Below are 19,602 nucleotides of genomic sequence, written 5' to 3'. Positions count from 1 at the left end.
GGTTTGGAATTGCACTTTGTCTTTCTGAAGGAACTTCTCTCTGAATTCCGAAAACTTGCAGTAGTTGATGAAATCATACTTCACAAGTAGTGCCTGATAACTGGCTATTTGGAAATGCAGACTGGAAGCTGTAAACACTTTTTTCCCTTGGAGGTCCAAGCATTTGCCTCCTTATCTGAAGGGGTGTCTTGTTGCCTACTCCTTTCTGGAGCAGCCTGAACAACCAGGAAATTCAGGGCAAGATGCATGAATAAAAATTCTGTTCCAAGTGAGGGAGCAAAGTACCTCTTTTCTGCCCTCTTAGGAATAGCTGCACGTGTTGCTGGAGTATGTCATTACTTTGGCCGCTAGAGGATATGACCACCTTATGACGCACTGCATTTTGTAAAATGTCCAGGAGTTTGTGGGATGTCCCTTGGACTTCCTTCAGAGGAATCTGGAGTATATCAGCAACCCTCCTTAACAGCTCCAGGATCTGCTGTGATCATCCAGCAGAGACGGTGAGACCGGGACAACTGCCGTTTTAGGAGACAAAGATGATATTCTTGGCAAAACCAGACAAACTGCTGAATCTGGCTCTTCTTCCTCCACAGGATCCTGGAGCAGGCCAGGTTGGTCTCTTGGAGGAGAAAGGATGGTGTGATTCTTGTCAGGACTGTACCACTTCTGAATACTGCATGTGGTGGGTACCACATCCCCAGTAAGGCCAGTGAGAACAATCCAACATGAGATGAGGTGGTCCCCATAGCATAGGTCGTGGGGGAGCCCCGGAGCTTCTCAATCCTTTATCTGGGCTCATCTTCTGTGGTAGAGATGTCAGTCCCTCCTCAGTGTTGGATTGTCTTGAAAAGGAGAACGTAGGGTTCAATTCTAATGGGGTGCCAGCAGTATGATAGGTGCTTCAATGCCTATATTGATACACAGACCGGCGACCAGCTTCTCCCTTTATAGTGCTCATGGACTGATGGTGTCAGAACCTCCCTAGACGGGACCAGGTCCAATAAAATGAGAGACCACAGATCTGGGAAGATACTCTGTTGTCATATACCTCTCCCCAGTTAGTTTCTCCCCATATTGACAGAGCCAGTGTAATGGGGGGGGGGGTGATAGCTCAGTAGTTTGAGCATTGGTCTGCTAAACTCAGGGCTGTGAGTTTAATCTTTGAGGGGGCCATTTAGGGTTCTAGGGCAAAAATTGGGAATTGGTCCCACTTTGAGCAGGGGGTTGGACTAGATGACCTCCTGAGGTCCCTTCCAACCCTGATATTCTATGATTCTATGAAATCCCTTGGAAGCCAACACTTTACTATGTGAGCATGAAGGTACCATCAGTTCAAGGGAATCTCTGTGCTTTTCCTTTGCTGGTACTGGGGGTTGACCCAGTCTAGGCTCACAATGTCAGTCCTTGTTCGTTACTGATGACAGATCAGCTGTTGCAGATAGTACTGGAGCTGAAGCACCCTTAGTTTTTGGAGCCTGCAAATTGGTGCAGTGACTCTTCAGATTTTCTGAACCTCCTGGGACAGAGTGCAAAGAGTCACGCAACACAGAAAGTGTTGGGGAAGAAGCACTCCCCTTAGAGATGGACTTCAAGGGACATGTCCTTCTAGATTTTTGAGAATGCCTCCCCTGAGAAAAAGAGTCCTTGGCTCTATTCTTACCCATCCCTGTGTCCAAAGTAATGGTGCTAGGAGGCATGTTTTTTGAAGCTTCTGACCAGAACAAGGGAGGGGCAGTCTCCTAGCCTGGATATGACTGAGCCCTCATTGCACACTCTATCAGATGTCTCTTCAGTTTGAATTTTCGTACCTGATAACTTTGCCTGGGGAAAGAGCAGCACATACTGCACTTGACGGAGATATGCACTTCTCTGAGGCAGTACAGGCACCTCTGACAGTCACTCGTCACTGACCAAGCCACATTCCCAACCCCAAATCAGGAGCAGGGAGGCAAACTCCCAAGTCCTAACTAACTATATTGAGTAAACTAATAACTATCTAACAGAACTTCATACATACAATATTTACAGAATCAAGTAGAAGCATCAAATCTCTGGACATTGTAGGCTCTGTCTCAGGCCATGTGGTGGCAGAAAAGAATTGGAGAAACAATCAGTCCACACTGCCCCTTTTACCCTTGATTTGGTGCAAGAGGACAGGAACAGTGCAGACACAGACCAATGAACACTACTAACATGAATCTTCGAGTCTCACGCACATGAAGTACATAGAATCATAGAATATCGGGGTTGGAAGGGACCTCAGGAGGTTATCTAGTCCAACCCCCTGCTCAAGGCAGGACCAATCCCCAACTAAATCATCCCAGTCAGGGCTTTGTCAAGCCTGACCTTAAAAACTTCTAAGGAAGGAGATTCCACCACCTCCCTAGGTAACCCATTGCAGCGTTTCAACACCCTCCTAGTGAAAAAGTTTTTCCTAATATCCAACTTAAACCTCCCCCACTGCAACTTGAGACCATTACTCCTTGTTCTGTCATCTGCTACCACTGAGAACAGTCTAGATCCATCCTCTTTGAAACCTCCTTTCAGATAGTTGATAGCAACTATCAAATCCCCCCTCATTCTTCTCTTCTGCAGACTAAAAAATCCTAGTTCCCTCAGCCTCTCCTCATAAGTCATGCGTTCCAGTCTCCTAATCATTTTTGTTGCCCTCCGCTGAACGTTTTCCAATTTTTCCACATCCTTCTTGTAGTGTGGGGCCCAAAACTGGACACAGTACTCCAGATGAGGCCTCACCAATGTCGAATAGAGGGGAACGATCATGTCCCTCGATCTGCTGGCAATGGCCCTACTTATACATCCCAAAATGGCATTGGCCTTCTTGGCAACAACGGCACACTGTTGACTCATATCTAGCTTCTTGTTCACTGTAACCCCTAGGTCCTTTTCTGCAGAACTGCTGCCTAGCTATTCGGTCCCTAGTCCATACTCTGCACTTGTCCTTGTTGAACCTCATCAGATTTCTTTTGACCCAATCATCTAATTTGTCTAGGGCCCTCTGTATCCCATCCCTACCCTCCAGTGTATCTACCTCTCCTCCCAGTTTAGTGTCATCTGCAAACTTGCTGAGGGTGCAATTCACACCATCCTCCAGATCATTTATGAAGATATTGAACAAAACCGGCCCCAGGACCGACCCTTGGGGCACTTCACTTGATACCAGCTGTCAACTAGACATGGAGCCATTGATCACTACCCATTGAGCCCGACAAGCTAGCCAACTTTCTATCCACCTTATAGTCCATTCATCGAACACATACTTCTTTAACTTGCTGGCAAGAATACTGTGGGAGACTGTGTCAAAAGCTTTGCTAAAGTCAAGGAACAACACGTCCACTGCTTTCCCCTCATCCACAGAGCCAGTTATCTTGTCACAGAAGGCAATTAGATTAGTCAGACATGACTTGCCCTTGGTAAATCCATGCTGACTGTTCGTGATCACTTTCCTCTCCTCTAAGTGCTTCAGAATTGATTCCTTGAGGACCTGCTTCATGATTTGTCCAGGGACTGAGGTGAGGCTGACTGGCCTGTAGTTCCCAGGATCCTCCTCCTTCCCTTTTTTAAAGATGGGCACTATATTAGCCTTTTTCAGTCGTCTGGGACTTCCCCCGATCGCCATGAGTTTTCAAAGATAATGGCCAATGGCTCTGTAATCACATCTGCCAACTCCTTTTTTTTATAGTTTTATAGCACACAGTTATAAAGATGCTATGATCATAACAATTGCTCAATTGCAACAAGTGGATGTTTTCCAGAATGTTTAGATAGGAATATTTTACTAAAAGGCAAGGGTCTAAAATATGCAGAGGAAAAGAAATACACTGGAAAGTGATTAGAATAGCCTTGTCATAAAAATAAAGGGAAGGGTAAACTCCTGGCCAGAGGCAAAATCCTTTCACCTGTAAAGAGTTAAGAAGCTAAGGTGACCTCGCTGGCACCTGAACCAAAATGACCAATGAGAGGACAAGATACTTTCAAATCTGGAGGGAGGGAAAAAGACTTTTGTCTGTCTGTGTGATCCCTTTGCCAGGAACTGATCAAGGATGCAAGCCCTCCAATTCCTGTAAAGTTAGTAAGTAATCTAGCTAGAAAATGTATTAGGTTCTCTTTGTTTTGGCTTGTAAATTCGCTGTGCCGGAGGCAATGTGTATTCCTGTTTTTGTGGTTTTTTGTAACTTAAGGTTTTGCCTAGATGGATTCTCTATGTTTTGAATCTGACTGCCTGTAAGATTATCTTCCATTCTGATCTTACAGAGTTGTTTTCTTATCTTTTATTGTTCTTCTAATAAAGTTCTGATTTTTAAGAATGGGTTTTTTGGGTCTTAAAAATCTAAGGCTGGTTTGGGCTCTTCTTCTTTATACTCAAGCCTCCCCAGAAAAGGGGGTGTAAGGGCTTGGGGGAATATTTTGGGGAAATAGGAACTCCAAGTGGTCCTTTCCCTGTTCTTCATCTAAATCACTTGGTGGTGGCAGCATACTGTTCAAGGACAAGGTAAAGTTTGTGCCTTGGGAAAGTTTTTAACCTAAGCTAGTAAAAATAAGCTTAGGGGGTCTTTCATTCGGGTCCTCACATCTGTACCCCAGAGTTCAGAGTGGGGAAGGAATCTTGACAAGCCTTATTTGACGTCTGCTTATATTAAGTGTTACATCAGGCAATACCCAGTCCACTGAAACATCAAACAAGCATTGACTGAATGATCATTTTAGAATCAATGGAACATATTCTCTCGTATGTACACATCATTCTCATTAATATCAATGGCAGTTTTGAATGGACATCAAGGGGAGATTAAATTCCCAGTAATTATATTAGTATAATATCAATGTAATATAACATACATTCAGTGGTAGTTTAATTACTGAATTCCTGAGAAGAAAACTGTGTCTTACCTTTCTTTAGGCAAGGAAATTTGAATAATTTAACAAATCCAAAATCATCTCCAGACACGAGCACTGAGCTACTGTAATTTCCATCCACAGAGTTGACATCTGTAATGTTGGTATATTTTGGCCAAATTCCATTCACTTCAGGCCCTATCACACAGGTCCATGAGGCCCAGTGAATTCCTTTGATCTCATCTTTGCTTGTTAAATGCTTCCCAGCTGAAAACAGTCAAATTAATATGCTGTTTAACCAACTATCTTTCCATTAAAAAGATGCTTTTCTCCATTATAGTTAGTTGTGTGTTCTTTTTGAGCTCAGTATTTTTATGTCAAGAAAGAAAAAGATTATTTTATTTTGAATAAATATGATCTACCTGGTTATGATTTTTCCTAGATCATCACTGTAGAATCTGAGCACTTTACACAGATTATCTAGATCCTGATTTTACACCATTTTGACTCAAAAAGTCACATCTTCTATAGCAAAAGAAATGTCTCCAACTGTACAGTTACATATACACATAAATAAATAGAATGCTTTTGGTGCTATAAAATTAATAAAATAATATGTACTCATTCAAATTTTGAAATGGGGACTAAAGTTCTAAAATATTCTATCCTAAATCTACCTCCATTTATTAATTTCACTTTTACAACTGGTACAGGAGTTTGCTTTATTGGATTATATAAAATCAATTAAATGAGACTATTTAGTTAACCTGTCACTATACAATGACTCTTTACATTAACAAAGACTATAGGTAATAGCTTTCCTCTATGTTATTACTTCATGGTAATCTTTAATGCTCCCTATGTAAACAGCATTTCTGAATGTCTAGAATGTACTAGGAGAACAAATATAATTGGGGAAAGAATATTAGCTGACAAACATTTTTATTCATGTTTCATTTGCAATGATCGTAAGTAATCCTATTGTATTAAGATTGTATCAGCAAAACAACATGATACAGAGTAATGTTTGAAGTCAAATTTCATTGAAGAATAATTTCAAGAATTGTTATCAATAACTTTGGACTTCTCCCAAGAAGACTATTCCAAATCTGTAGGGGAAACAAAGTTAACCTTACCATATGTGATAATATTCATTAGCCACATTTTAAACATATAAGGAGATGTCAGCTGAAAAGAAAGCAATCTAATTTTAAAACTTCACTAAATTAGAGCTGGGTCTAATTCTTGGGGGTGTCAAATCCGGGGTTTTTGGTTGAAGCTCATCTCTACAGTAGACATTAAAAATTATCTGAAATCAATTAATTGTAATATTTCTTTTTTCTTCAAAATTATTAAGTATAGACTAAATCTTTAGCTTTCATTCTAAAATGATTATAAAGCCATTAGGGATGTGCAGCCCACTGGATTTCTTGTCCAGAAGGATATTCCAAACATTTTAATCTAAATGTAAATCTATCAACAATTCTAAAGTGCCTATCACTATGTTATCTAAATGCTTAATTTAGCTTAATTTAGTTAATGTGCCATAATTTATTGAAGTAAACATTGTTTCCTCTGTATAATATTTTATATAATATTAGCAAAAAATCCTTCAAATTGTTACTCTCCAGGATATATGTATATTACATGCAGATATGGAAACCTCAATTGATGCAAACTTTGAGAAATAGAGGAATGCTGATCGTAAACTGATTTTTTTTTAAAAGATTTGTTCATTTTAAAATTAACACAGTGATGACAATTAAATAAAGTTTAACATGAGAGATTTAGGTAATCATTTTTAAACTAGTTTTTAAGCTCATTTTGATGAAGACATGTTTTAAACCAAAACAAAATCTTTTCCTGTTATTCGTCATATTTTTCTAAATCTGAAAGGCAGTTTTAATCTAGATACTTTCTTATTAAGCTTTAAACAAAATTAATTATTTTTACTATGGTTGCACTCAGAGGATCCATTCAGGATTGTGATCCAGTTGTGCTAGGTACTGTACAAACTCACATAATCAAGCCCCAAAGAATTTATTAAGTGCTTGTCCTTTCAAATGTATAAATAATATAAAGAACCTTTAAAATTCTAAATTTTGGTGCAGGCTAATACATTAGTTTTTCACTTTTGGTGATCTGGATTCAAATCCTGGCCAAGGTCACAAGTGAAAATGAGTTTAGTAGTCTCATCATAATCTTTATTTTGTTAATGTCACAAAACCATTACATAGTTTCTCATGATTAGTAGATCTGGCTAAAACTCAGGATTTCCAGTTTGGGAGAAACAGGTAGCAATGAAATGGACAAGAATGTCAATTTTAGTCACCAACTGCCTGGGCTCCCAGGGTCTGCGTATCCAGGGCAGCCATATCATGTAGACTGCCCCAGGCTTAGGTCTCCCAGGATCCCAGTTCCACAGCAGAAAGCCCATAAATCCTGAAAGCTCCAGCTTGAGTGGGGTTGTCATGGCTTCCAGGCTCCCTGTTGTGGGGTTCCCCCTGATGGTGTGGGGTTCAATCCCAGAACCTGCAGGTTCCCAATGCTGTGCCCTGGAACCTGGATATCTTGAGAGCTCTGTCTCAAGACTGAGTTCTCATGACTCTCAGGCTCTGTGATGCTCAGCCAGAATCCTAGATCCTGAAAACCTGGGCATGGGACTCCATTTTCTGACCAGCTCTTATGATTAGCAGTTTTTTGTTCTACATAAGATCAGTATTGGAAGAGTGGACAAGTTTAGGTTTAAAGTGAATTAGCTACTCTCTTGGGTACAATGAACTCTCCTCTAGGTCCCTCTTTCTAATACTAAACTCGTTACTATGCTTTAAGCTGTACTGCTCTTCAAACTGCTGTTACCCATACATTTACAGTCTTATGCTGAGGACTTTCAGGCATGATTTGTGTTCATGATTTCCATTGGCCCTGTCAAAGCTTAACAGTGTCATTCTGGAGTGCAGCTAATAATCATGGAATTTTGAAAACGTTTATATTTCAAGGATACATTTGACATTTACCCAAACAAGTTTCTCCCATCTTCTAGTAATTACATTCTTAATAATTAGTTTAACCACCAATTCCAGAATTCTGCATTATATGAAAGGAATGAAACCAGTGTATAACAAAGGGTGGCTTTTTCAGACATTCATGATGATCTAGAATTTATTTTAGTGGATCAGTATATAATATAACTAATACTATGGGAAATGTACAATTAGATGAATACAGATGTGGAAAGATATTTCTTTTTACTAAAGCTAAAGATTAATATGAATGGTAAATATATCTGATTTTATAAGTAAACAGTAGATATTTAGGTAAATAATAAACAAGTATTTCTGCTTTGAGATGTAAAATTTGAATACACATATTGTATTGTCCTCTTAGAAACCATCAAACTAGCTTATTTGTTCATAAAACTAACTTCTCTGAACTTACATGGCATCTTGTAGAACAGTCGCTCTCCTGCACCATCATTAGTTTGCAAGAATTTACTATCCACCGACCAGTCAATATAAGTAATAAAACTAGAAGACTTGTTGCATTCTCCTATCTTCTTGTATCGTTGAGCAACTGCATAGATATCCACGAAGCCATCATTAGAACCCACAGCAAGATAAGAGCCATCTGGTGAAAATTTCATTTCATGAATTACTTCCTTTCGGTCTTTAATATGAACTACCTCTGTCATATCTCTGCAAGAACCAAGAGCAAGAATATAAATTATGGACTTGTAAATATGAAACCCCAAAAAATTTAAATTAAGACAGACATACTAAACACTTTCTAAAAGCAAAATTGGACTTCAGAAATCAGAATCCTTCATTCCAAAAAGTCTCTGTTGCTCTTACTGTCTGTACTCATAAGTTTTAAAGCAAAACGAACAGGTTTATGTCTAGCAAAGTGACTTTACCATTTTGACTTGACATTTATAAACATTTATGATTCTCTTTGTTATACTCCTCATGGCCAATAAACTGCTTTCATCTTGTTTTTTTTCTAGTTTAGAAAGAGAAATGACTATACCTCTTTGTAAATGTTTTTCATTAGAAAGAAAATTATGAACTCAAAATATGAACTGCTGCTCAAAGTAAGTTATGAAAGTATATTTTGGGATGTAATGTAACTATGTAGCCCACTATTTTCCATTATAGTAGGATAAGTTAGTTTTTTTCTCTACAAGAGACTACTTAGTATCAAAGCCAGTCAGCATTACATTGATTATATTATAAACTGGGGCTCTAAAGGGAGATTTCTGGAGATGAAGCTGCTTGCGTTATCCCATGGAACTTTTAACATTTTTTAAACAATGTAGTTTTTAGTTTGCTTCATTACTGATATGTGGCCTCAAACACATACATGGACAAGTGCAACACATTTCAAAGGACATCAGTTACAGGACATGTTAGTAACTGCTTTCTTCTCCAAGTGATTGTACATGTCCATTCCACTTCAGGTGACTCACAAGTAGTTCGATCAGGAGGTAGAATCAGAATCTATCTGAATAATGATTGAAGGACCACATGTCTAAATCTGGCATCATTTCTGGATTGCTGAGAGATGGCATAAAGTGAAGCAAAGGTGTACACTGATGACCAAGTTGCTGCTTTGCAAATGTCCAGAATAGGCAGCTGGCCCAGAAAAGCTGCATGAGATCTGGTTGAATGTGCTAGCATTCTATTCAGTGGCAGAACGTCAGCAAAGTCAAAGCACAAATGAATATAAGAAGAAGGCCCTTCATTCTGTCTACAATTGCCAGGAATAATTGAGACAATGGCCTAAATGGTTTAGTCCTGTCCAGGTAAAATGCTAACATTCCTTTAATGTCTAATGTGTGGAGCCTCTCCTCATCCCTATGATTATGAGGCTTAGGGGAAAAAATGTTGGTAAATATATTGCCTGATTGATGTGGAAGTGAGGTCCACCTTGGTGCGAAACTTCAAATGAGGGTGTAGGAATACCTTTATTTTTGTAGAAGATTGTATATGGAGGTCCAGAAACTAGTACTCGCAATTCACCTGCTCTCCTGGCTGAGATGATTGCATCAAAAAAGTCTATCTTCATAGAGAGATGGAGCAATGAACAGGTGGCCAACGGTTCAAAAGGAGGATCCATTAGCTTTTCTAATGTGAGGTTTAAGTCTTAAGGGGAAATAGGATTCTGTACTTGAGGATATAACTGGCCCAAACCCTGCACGAATCTAACTGTCAAAGGATTGGAGAAAAATGAACAATTATCAATAGGTGACAGGTGCCACAAGGACTCCTCGTTGTTTTAGCTGCTAGATAGACTTTGATGGAACTAATGGCAAGACCTTGTTGTTTCAAGTATAACAAATAGTCCAACACATGATGAAGCAGAGCCCAGACAGAGTGAATGCCTTTTTGCTGGGAGCAAATGGAGAATCTCTTACACTTTGACAGGTAAGTAAACCCAGGAGAAGGCTTTTGTTGTCCAGTGGAGGGCAACAAAAATGATTAGGGAGCTGGAGCACATGATTTATGAGGAGAGGCTCAGGGAACTGGGATTGTTTAGTCTGCAGAAGAGAAGAATGAGGTGGGATTTGATAGCTGCTTTCAACTACCTGAAAGGGAGTTTCAAAAAGGATGGATCTAGACTGTTCTCAGTGGTAGCAGATGGCAGAATGAGGAGTAATGGTCTCAAGTTGCAGTGGGGGAGGTTTAGGTTGCATGTTAGGAACAACTTTTTCACTAAGAGGGTGGTGAAGCACTGGAATGGGTTACCTAGGGAGGTGGTGGAATAGCCTTCCTTACAGGTTTTCAAGGTCAGGCTTGACAAAGCCCTGGCTGGGATGATTTATTTGGGGATTGGTCCTGCTTTGAGCAGGGGATTGGACTAGATGACCTCCTGAGGTCCCTTCCAACCCTGATATTTTATTATTCTACTATTTACAAGTACATCTTGAATCCCCTTTGAACAAACCTCCTCCTGAGGAGTTAGCTAAGAAGCAGCTAGCCTATCAGATGGAGGGCCTGCAGTTTAGGGTGGAGGAGATGATCATGCTCCTGAGACATCAGGTCTGAGTCCAGTTGGTAGTGGCAATAGACCTCTGTATGAAAGGGTCAGCTTAGTGGAAAACCAATGTTGATGAGATCATACTGGATCTATGAGTATGTCTCAAGCACGGTGCTGCCTGATTTTCAACAACATTATGGATAGGAGTGAAACTGGAGGAAATGCGTATGGGAGCTTGTCTGTCCAAGGTAACAGGAAAGCATCCATCAGAGACCATGGGCTGTGACCTGCTCAAGAACAAAACTGATGATACTTCGTGTTGACTTTTGTTAAAACAGGTCTATATGGGGAGTCTCCCACAGTTGGAAAATGTATCTGGCTGTGTCTGGTAGGAGAGACCATGGTTACTGGTAAAAGATCTGCTTAACCCATCTGCAAGATTGTTTTGAACACCTGGAAGGTGAGAGGCTTTGAGATGGATTAAGTTAGCAATACAAAAGTACCACACCCACATTGCATCCTGACAGCCAAGTTGAACATGCCCCTCTTTGCCTGTTCTCATAGAACATGGCAGCTATATTGTCTGCGAGTATGAGAAGATTTCTTCCCTTGATATGGCGAAGGAAGGCTTGACATGCTAACCAGATGGTCCTTAGTTCACTGACATTTTATATAGAGAGTTAAATCCTGAGCAGACCATAAACATTGAGTTTCAGGGACCCCAACTGAGCCCCTCAACCTAGGGCAGATGTGTCCATAGCTATGGTCAAAGATGGTTAAGAGGGAGCAAACAGAACCCCTCTACACACACCTTGAAGGGTCTCTCTACCAGTCTAGAGGGGCCAAGATTTGAGTGAGCTCCTGAACCACCATATCTAGGGGAAGACAAATTGTAAATTGTGCCGATGCCAGCCACCTTTGCAGCTTCCAGAAACAGAGCCTGGCAAGTTAAACTACATAAGTGCATGAGGCCATATGCCTCAGAAGTTTGAGGCAAGTGAGTACTGTCATGGGCTTTCAAGTCTAACACAATGGCCAGCATAGTCTGGAATCTTATCTGTGAAAGGAAGGCCTTGGCTTCCATAAAGTCCAAGACTGCTCCTATAAACTCTACATTTTGTATAGGTGACAGGATTCACTTTTGTGCATTGATGAGCAACCTAGCACATTGAAGGTGAACTGGATGACAGACACACTGGTCAGTATCCGAGCCTAGGACCGGTCTCTCACCAACCAGTTGTCCAGGTAGGGAAGAACTTGAACTCCTGACTTCTTCAGGAATATTGCCACATGTAGTGCTTTGTGAACACCCATGGAGCTGTGGACAGGCGCACCTGTAATACTGTGAACTGGTAGTGGGACTGATTTACCAAACACCTGAGGAATTTTCTGTGGCTTTGATGTATTACCACATGAAAATACAAGTCTTTTAAGACAAGGGAAGCATACCAGTCTCCAGGATCAAGGGAGGGGATAATGGAAGCCAGTGTGACCATATGAAAGTTTATTTTCTTCAGATGTTTGTTGAGCTGTCACAGGATTAGTATGGATCTGAGACATTCCTTTGCTTTTCAGATCACAAAATAGTGGGAATAAAACCCCTTCCCTCTGCATAACTGAGGAACTTCCTCTATGACTCCCAGCTGGAGAGATTGCACTTCCTGAAGGAGGACTGCCTTGTGAGAGTGGGCCTGAAAAGGGATGGAGAAGGAGGGTAGAAGGGGGGATAGAAAGAAATTGAAGGATGTATCCTAATTCTTCCATGCTTAAGACTCACTGTCTGTAGTGATGCAGGACCAAGCACCCACATAGTTGGAGACCTGGTTAGCAAACAGTGTTCTAAGAGAGGATGGCATTCTGGAAACTAGTAGGGTGTTCTTGACAAACACATGAAAATATTTATTTAGAATTCCCAGGCTGTCTAAGTTAATGACGAGCTGAGACAAAAGGAGTGGGTGGTCTTCACCTACTACTTCTGCTCTTTTGTCTGGCTAAGTCTTGGTGACATGGCATGAAAGCTGGATAATGATGAGGTTGCTGAGGACAGAACAGCTTCCTCTTTGGTGCAGGTGTATAAATGCCCAAAGATTTGAGCATCAGCCTGGAGGCTATGCAGCTTGTCATCTGTCTGCTCAGAGGAGAGTGGCGACCCCTCAAAGGACAGGTCCTATATGGTCTGTTGGACCTCTGGAAGACCCGAAGAGCCACTAGTATCTGCACATCATAATGGCTGATGCCATGGCTCTAGCTGCTGAGTCCAGAACCTAAAAGGAGGTTTTGGCCACTAATTTACACTCATCTACCATGGTGAGAAATTCCTGCCTTGCATCCTCTGGCAATTTGTCTTTACATTATAATAAATATATTGTCCCAGAAGCTACAATCATAGTGACCCAGCAAAGCTTGCTGGTTACCTGTCCTGAGCTGCAGATCTGGTGTCAAATAAAGTTTTCTGCCAAAGAATCATAGAAGATTAGGGTTGGAAGAGACCTCAGGAGGTAATCTAGTCCAACCCCTTGCTCAAAGTAGGACCAGCACCAACTAAATCATCCCAGCCAGAGCTTTGTCAAGCTGGGCCTTAAAAATCTCTAAGGATGGAGATTCCAGCACCTCCCTAGGTATCTCATTCCAGTGCTTCCTAATATCCAACGTAGACCTCCCTGTAACAGCGCCGACTCACCGGTGCAGCACCTCCTGCTGGTCAGTCCGGGAATGAGCTCATCCAGCTCAGGAGCACCCTCCTCTGGCCAGTTTCTCCGCTGACCTTACCTGCCCCTCTGCAGTCGCTTTATCTCCAGCAGTTTAGGCCCCACGTCCTGCCCAGACCACAGCACCCCTTACCTTGGGGTGCTGCCCTACAGAAATTTCCCCATACTCTGGGTCTCCCCTCTCAGGGGAACCCCAACCCACCATGCCTCAGTGTTACTGCCAATCATCATTTAGCCCCTTCTCTGAGGGGCAAACTGCAGTCTGAAATGGCCACTCATCACTGGCAAGGGGGTTGGACTTGTTGCCTTTTCTTGGCCTAACTGCCTCCCTGCAGCCCTAGTACCTCCTCAGGCCTTTGTTGCAAGGCCTCAGCCTGAGAGGGTGCCAGGCCAGAGCTCCCCAGCTCAGCCTGCCCTTTCCAGTATTTCTCTGTCAAAGGTACACCTGTCTCTACCAGGCAGCTAGATCCTTCTTGCTACACTGCTGGAGTAAGACCGACTTCCTTCTCCCCAGCCTTCTTATACTGGCTCAGCCAGGTCCTGATTGGCTGCCTCAAGCCCACTCATGATTGGATCACCAGGGCAGCCCTTTCCCGGGGCTGTTTTTAACCCCTTCCAAACCTGAGTGGGGTGACTGCCCCACTACACGCACACACCCTCAAAATCCCACACCCGGGGTAGGGGGGTCCTCTAGACTGTGAGACCCGGAGATGTCCCGCAACTCACACTCGCTTCTCTTCACTTTCCTTAAACTTCAGGGCCACGTCTTCCTTCTCCTTGTGGGCTTTCTGCAGCTCCACCTCCGCCGTCCAATGGGCCTGTTCCACGGCCGTCAGCCACGTACATAGGCTTACATCCCACAGACCCTCTAATGTCAGGGTCTGGGTTCCCATCATAGCCTGCTCCTTCACAGCCTGCGTCCCGACTTCTTGCTTGCCCACTCTGTCTCAGTCCCCTTTTCTGCCACCTCACACTGGTGGCTCTCAGGAAGATCTACCACCTTCACTGCAGTGTTGACCATGCTCATCTTTGCCCCTTCTAGGTCCCCAGGCACATCCTTCTTCAGCCGCCCTTCCTTGAGGGGGCAGTGCCTTTTAATATGGCCCTGCTCGCAGCAGCCAAAGCAGATTCCCTGCCCCTTTGCTGCCTTGGGCCTCTCATAATCCATCTTGGGTCCCCCCTTCTTGCTGGGGCTCAACTGGACCCTCCCCCTTGGGCATGGGCACTCCCACTGCAGGTGTCCACGTGTCCGTTGTCCCATGGGTTTCCTCACCCAGTGAGCCTTCCCAAGGCCTGTCCCTTCCCCTGCTCTGGGTGAGGCTCCTTGCCCCCATCCCAGTAGGGACAATCCCTCCTTGAACGTCCATGCCTCCTGCAGGCATAACAAGTCCTGTACTCCGCCACTGTCCTCCTGGCCCTGGTGCTGGGCTTATCCCACCACTTTCTGTGGTCTTTCCTGGATTCCTTCCTCAGGAGTCTTACAAGGGCCCTCTGTTCATCAAGCAGCTGCCCTATCTGTTCCTGCAGGGCCCAATACATCTCCCGTTGTCCCTCCCGGATCACCTGTAGCAGGGTCTCTAGCCTTCACCACTGCTCACCAGTCCCCATTCACTGGGGCACCAATGCTGGAGTCTAGCCAGGGACAGCATAAAAGCCCTCAATGAAAAAACCCTGTACATAGGCAGGATCCATCATCCCTTCCCCCTATATTGGCACACCTTGCCCAGTCCTCACAATTCCCCTTGTATCAGAGATGGACCACACCTGCCCACGTTCTCCACCATGTGTAACAGCACCGACGCGGCACCTCCTGCTGGTCAGTCCAGGAATTAGCTCATTCAGCTCAGGAGCACCCTCCTCTGGCCAGTTTCTCCCCTGCCCTTACCTGACCCTCTGCAGTCGCTTTATCTCTACCAGTTCAGGCCCTGCATCCTGCCTGGACCACAGTGCCCCTTCCCTTGGGGTGCTGCCCCATGGCAGCATCTCCACACTCTGGGTCTCCCCTCTCAGGGGAACCCCAACCCCCCTATAATCATCTTGCGTCAGTGGCTACTGCCAGTCATCATCTAGCCCCTTCTCTCAGGGGCAAACTTCAGTCTGAAATGGCCACTCAACACTGCAAGGGAGCTGGACCTGCTGCCTTTTCTTGCCCTGGCTGCCTCCCTGCAGCCCTCATACCTCCTCAGGCCTTTGCTGCAAGGCCTCAGCCTCAGCCTCAGCCTGGGAGGTCACAGGCCAGAGCTCCCCAGCTCAGCCTGCCCTTTCCCAGTACTGCTCTGTCCCAGTACTACTGTCCATCTGCTCCACTGCTGGAGCAAGACTGACTTCCTTCTCCCCAGGAGTCCTTCTTATACTGGCCCAGCCTGGCCCTGATTGGCTTCCTCAAGCCCATTCATGATTGACTCCCCATGGCAGCCCTTTCCCAGGGCTGTTTTTAACCCCTTCTACACCATAGCGGGATGACTGCCCCGCTACACTCCCCCACTGCAACTTGAGCCCATTGCTCCTTGTTCTGTCATCTGCCACCACTGAGAACAGATGAATTCCATTGTCTTTGGAACCCCCCTTCAGGTAGTTGAAGGCTGCTATCAAATCCCCCCTCACTCTTCTCTTCTGCAGAATAAACAAGCCCAGTTCCCTCAGCCTCTCCTCATAAGTCATGTGCCCCAGCCCCCTGATCATTTTTTTGTTGCCCTCCGTTGGACTCTCTCCACTTTGTCCACATCTTTTCTGTAGTGGGGGCCCAAAACTGGATGCAATACCCCCATGTGGCCTCACCAGTGCCAAATAGAGTGGAATAATCACTTCACTCGATCTGCTGGCAATGCTCCTACTAATGTAGCCCAATACTTATCCTTATTGAACCTCATCAGATTTATTTTGGCCCAATCCTCCAATTTGTCTAGATCACTCTGGACCCTATCCCTACCCTCCAGCGTATCTACCTCTCCCCCCAGCTTAGTGTCATCCGCAAACTTGCTGAGAGTGCAATCTATCCCATCATCCAGATCATTAATAAAGATGTTGAACAAAATCAGCCCCAGGACCGACCCCTGGGGCACTCCGCTTGATACCGGCTGCCAACTAGACATCAAGCTGTTGATCATTACCCACTGAGCCTAACAATCTAGCTAGCTTTCTATCCACTTTATAGTCCATTCATCCAATCCATACTTTTTAACTTGCTGGCAAGAATACTGTAGGAGACAGTATCAAAAGCTTTGCTAAAGAGATCTAACTTCTTTCCAGCCTTTCCTTTGGGGGTAAATACCTGCTGCCACTGGCATTCTCTCTCATTGGCAGCTCAGACTACCACCAATCCTGGAGTGGGGTTAGTGTAAAAATGTTGAAATTCCTCTAAGAGGACAGAATATCTGTGCTCGGCCCTTTCTGCTAGGTGAGAGGAGTGAAGAAGGAGTCTGCCACAGCACCTTGGTGGGCTCAGGATAGCTTCATTATTTGGAAGCAGTACTCTAGATGGTTCCACAGAAGCTAAGATGTTGACCAGCCTGTGAGACCTTTCTCAATCTCTTCCACCTGGATATCCAGAGAGGAAGTCACCCTCTTGAACAAGTCCTGATGACCCCTATAATCCTCAGGGGAAGTGAGGAACTTTTTGACACCACTATCTCATCAGGTGATGAAGAGGAGGATGCCAAAACTGGCTGTAGTGGAGCCTTCTTCAATTCCTCTAAAGGGAGAATTTCCTCCTGCTGAGTACTGAGCCTGTTACTGGGAGTGGTCTTCCTCTGCACCTGGTGTGGTAAATCTTGGTGCCTATTTGATGAAGCAGAGTAGGGAGTGCATGGAGATGACCTGGAGGCAGGGAAAAAAAACCCCAAGGGGTCCAAAATGGCCATTGGTAAGGTCTCAGAGCCCAACTACTTCCCAGTCAATGGTCTCTGCTTGATGGCCAAAATGGAGCCTCCAAGGAATACCAAGGATGGTAGGCTGTGGAAGGGGAATGGTTCACGGTCCGGTTGCGACACACAGGAGACAAATTAGGAGTCTAAAGATGAACCAGCCTTCTCTAACCTAGTAGGCGCTGTTCCAATCATTGCCCAGGATCAATGTTGGGAGCCTGGAGATGGTGCTATCAGTGAGATCATGGCTGGCTTCCTTCTTGACAGTAACACATGAAGAGGTACATGGAGGACTAGAGGCACCCACAGTACCCCATGCTGGGACAAAGTCAATAAAGTTACAGTGGGCACTGGTACTGGGCAAGAAGATTCTTGGATTGCTGGCAAAGCCGGCACATTGAGAATCACCACATCCCATGCTGTCACATAAGCCAGAGTAGACGGTACTGTTGAACTAAATGGAGCCACTTCGGGGGTCAATCTCAACGGTGCTGATGTCAGAGTGGACAGTCCCTCCTAAGCAGACGACTGCCTTGGTAAATGCCTTGGCCTTGAGTACCAAGGCAGTATGGTACCTTGAGTATCTGTTGTGCTCATCCATGTGCTTGCTGGACTGAGGTGCTGGGGACCTCAATCTCCCAGAGACTTGGCCCTTAAATGTTTCCTCTGGTGTCTCTCCCTCAGTACCAGGGAGAGCAATAGGCCCCAAAGCTCAATCAAAACAGAGGGAACAATTCTGATGGATGCAGATGCACTCAGTTCCTACTCCGAAGGCTCTAAGGGTTGATGCAGGGCTTCTTCATCAGAAGAAACTTGAGTCTGGCCTCCCTGTTTTTCTTGGTTATTAGGTTAAAGTCCCTCCAAATTTGACACCAATCCCAATGTGTCTCCCCATGACACTTCAGGCATCCTGAGTGTAGGTCACTCACTGGCGTTGGTTTCTTGCAGGAAGGGCAGGGCTTGAAACCTGTTGACCAAGTCATGCCTGCCCCACCACTGGGACTCAGCAATGGGAATTGAAGCTTTAAAAAAAAAAAACTTTAAAAAACAATATTTCTATATCTATCAAACAGTCCAAACTACAAAAACTACTAAAACACATACCAACTACATACAAATATGAGGGAAAATTTTGCAATAGCAAGACCACACATTCCTACAACTTTCACACGTGATAAGAAGGAACTGGGGGGGAGGGAGGGGAGAAGGTCGGGGTGGCTCTGCCCTTTATACTTTTGCATGGCAAGGGAAAAATCTCTGACAAATGGGCTTGCACACACCTGCAGTGGAATGGACATATGCAACACATCTCAAAAACACACTTTTTCTTGAAAAAGTGTTTTGACAAAAAAATGTTCTAGCAACTCTAAGCAATAGTTTAGTAGTGAATGCAGCTGATATAACTACTCCACAACGGGAAACGCTACTATTGAGAAGGATGATCCACCCTCTGATCCACCCTCTAGATTTCCCGTTCATGGCCATAGGGCCCAAATCACTGAGATTCTGAGAGCTCCATGCCACAGAGTCCATTTAGATCAGAGTTTGACCCTAAGAAAAAGAGAAATATATATTGCCAGAACCCATAGTTTCCTACGTTCAGGGTTTGCAGAATTGCTCATCTTCCAAGAAATCTTGAAACAGGCAGAGATGGAGAAACATTTATACTTAGGGTTTTACACAAAAACATTGTCATTTTTTAAGGCTAGAACAATGGACCCAGATTTGTTATTACAGGTATCTAACATCAGAATCATGAATAATGTTAAATGCCAGCCAAATCAGCAAAAACAAGATTACTGTGAGTCAGAGATGAGATTAATTGCCAGAGGAGAATGAAACTAATCTTTTAAAAGGGAGTTTTAATGTAATATTACTACATTCTTATAAATTAAGCTTTGTAAAAGTCTGTACTAATAGTACTATGTGGCAGTACTTTTAATGACTTCAAATAAAAATTGATTGACTTTTCAACAGTTTAAATATCATTTTTGTGTTAGAAAATAGCTGACAGTTCTCCCTGGGTTTTCTTCACTGTTTATGCTTTCCCAGCCACAAGATTATATCCAAAATGCAAGAAGCCTGGGAAACAAGCAGGGAGAACTGGAAGTCCTGACACAGCCAAGGAATTATGATGTGATTGGAATAACAAAGACTTGGTGGGATAAATCACATGACTGGAGGACTGTCATGGATGGATA

General features: G+C 43.7%; 1 protein-coding gene across 2 annotated transcripts in view; it reads right to left on the bottom strand.

Annotated features, from left to right (window-relative positions):
* The window catches only part of EML6 (EMAP like 6), a 386,982-nt gene that overhangs the window by 185,798 nt on the left and 181,582 nt on the right, over window positions 1-19,602 (bottom strand). For both annotated transcript variants that reach the window (XM_038397422.2, XM_038397425.2), the window contains exons 10-11: window positions 8,293-8,549; window positions 4,909-5,121 (exon numbers count right to left, since the gene is read on the bottom strand). In XM_038397422.2, the coding sequence (XP_038253350.1) occupies window positions 4,909-5,121; window positions 8,293-8,549 (470 nt within the window). The remainder of the gene's footprint in view (window positions 1-4,908; window positions 5,122-8,292; window positions 8,550-19,602) is intronic.

Source organism: Dermochelys coriacea, chromosome 3 (assembly GCF_009764565.3).
Source record: "Dermochelys coriacea isolate rDerCor1 chromosome 3, rDerCor1.pri.v4, whole genome shotgun sequence".
NCBI classification, from domain to species: Eukaryota; Metazoa; Chordata; order Testudines; family Dermochelyidae; genus Dermochelys; species Dermochelys coriacea.
The sequence above is the reverse complement of the archived record's forward strand: the minus strand, read 5'-3'. Positions and strand labels throughout refer to the sequence as shown.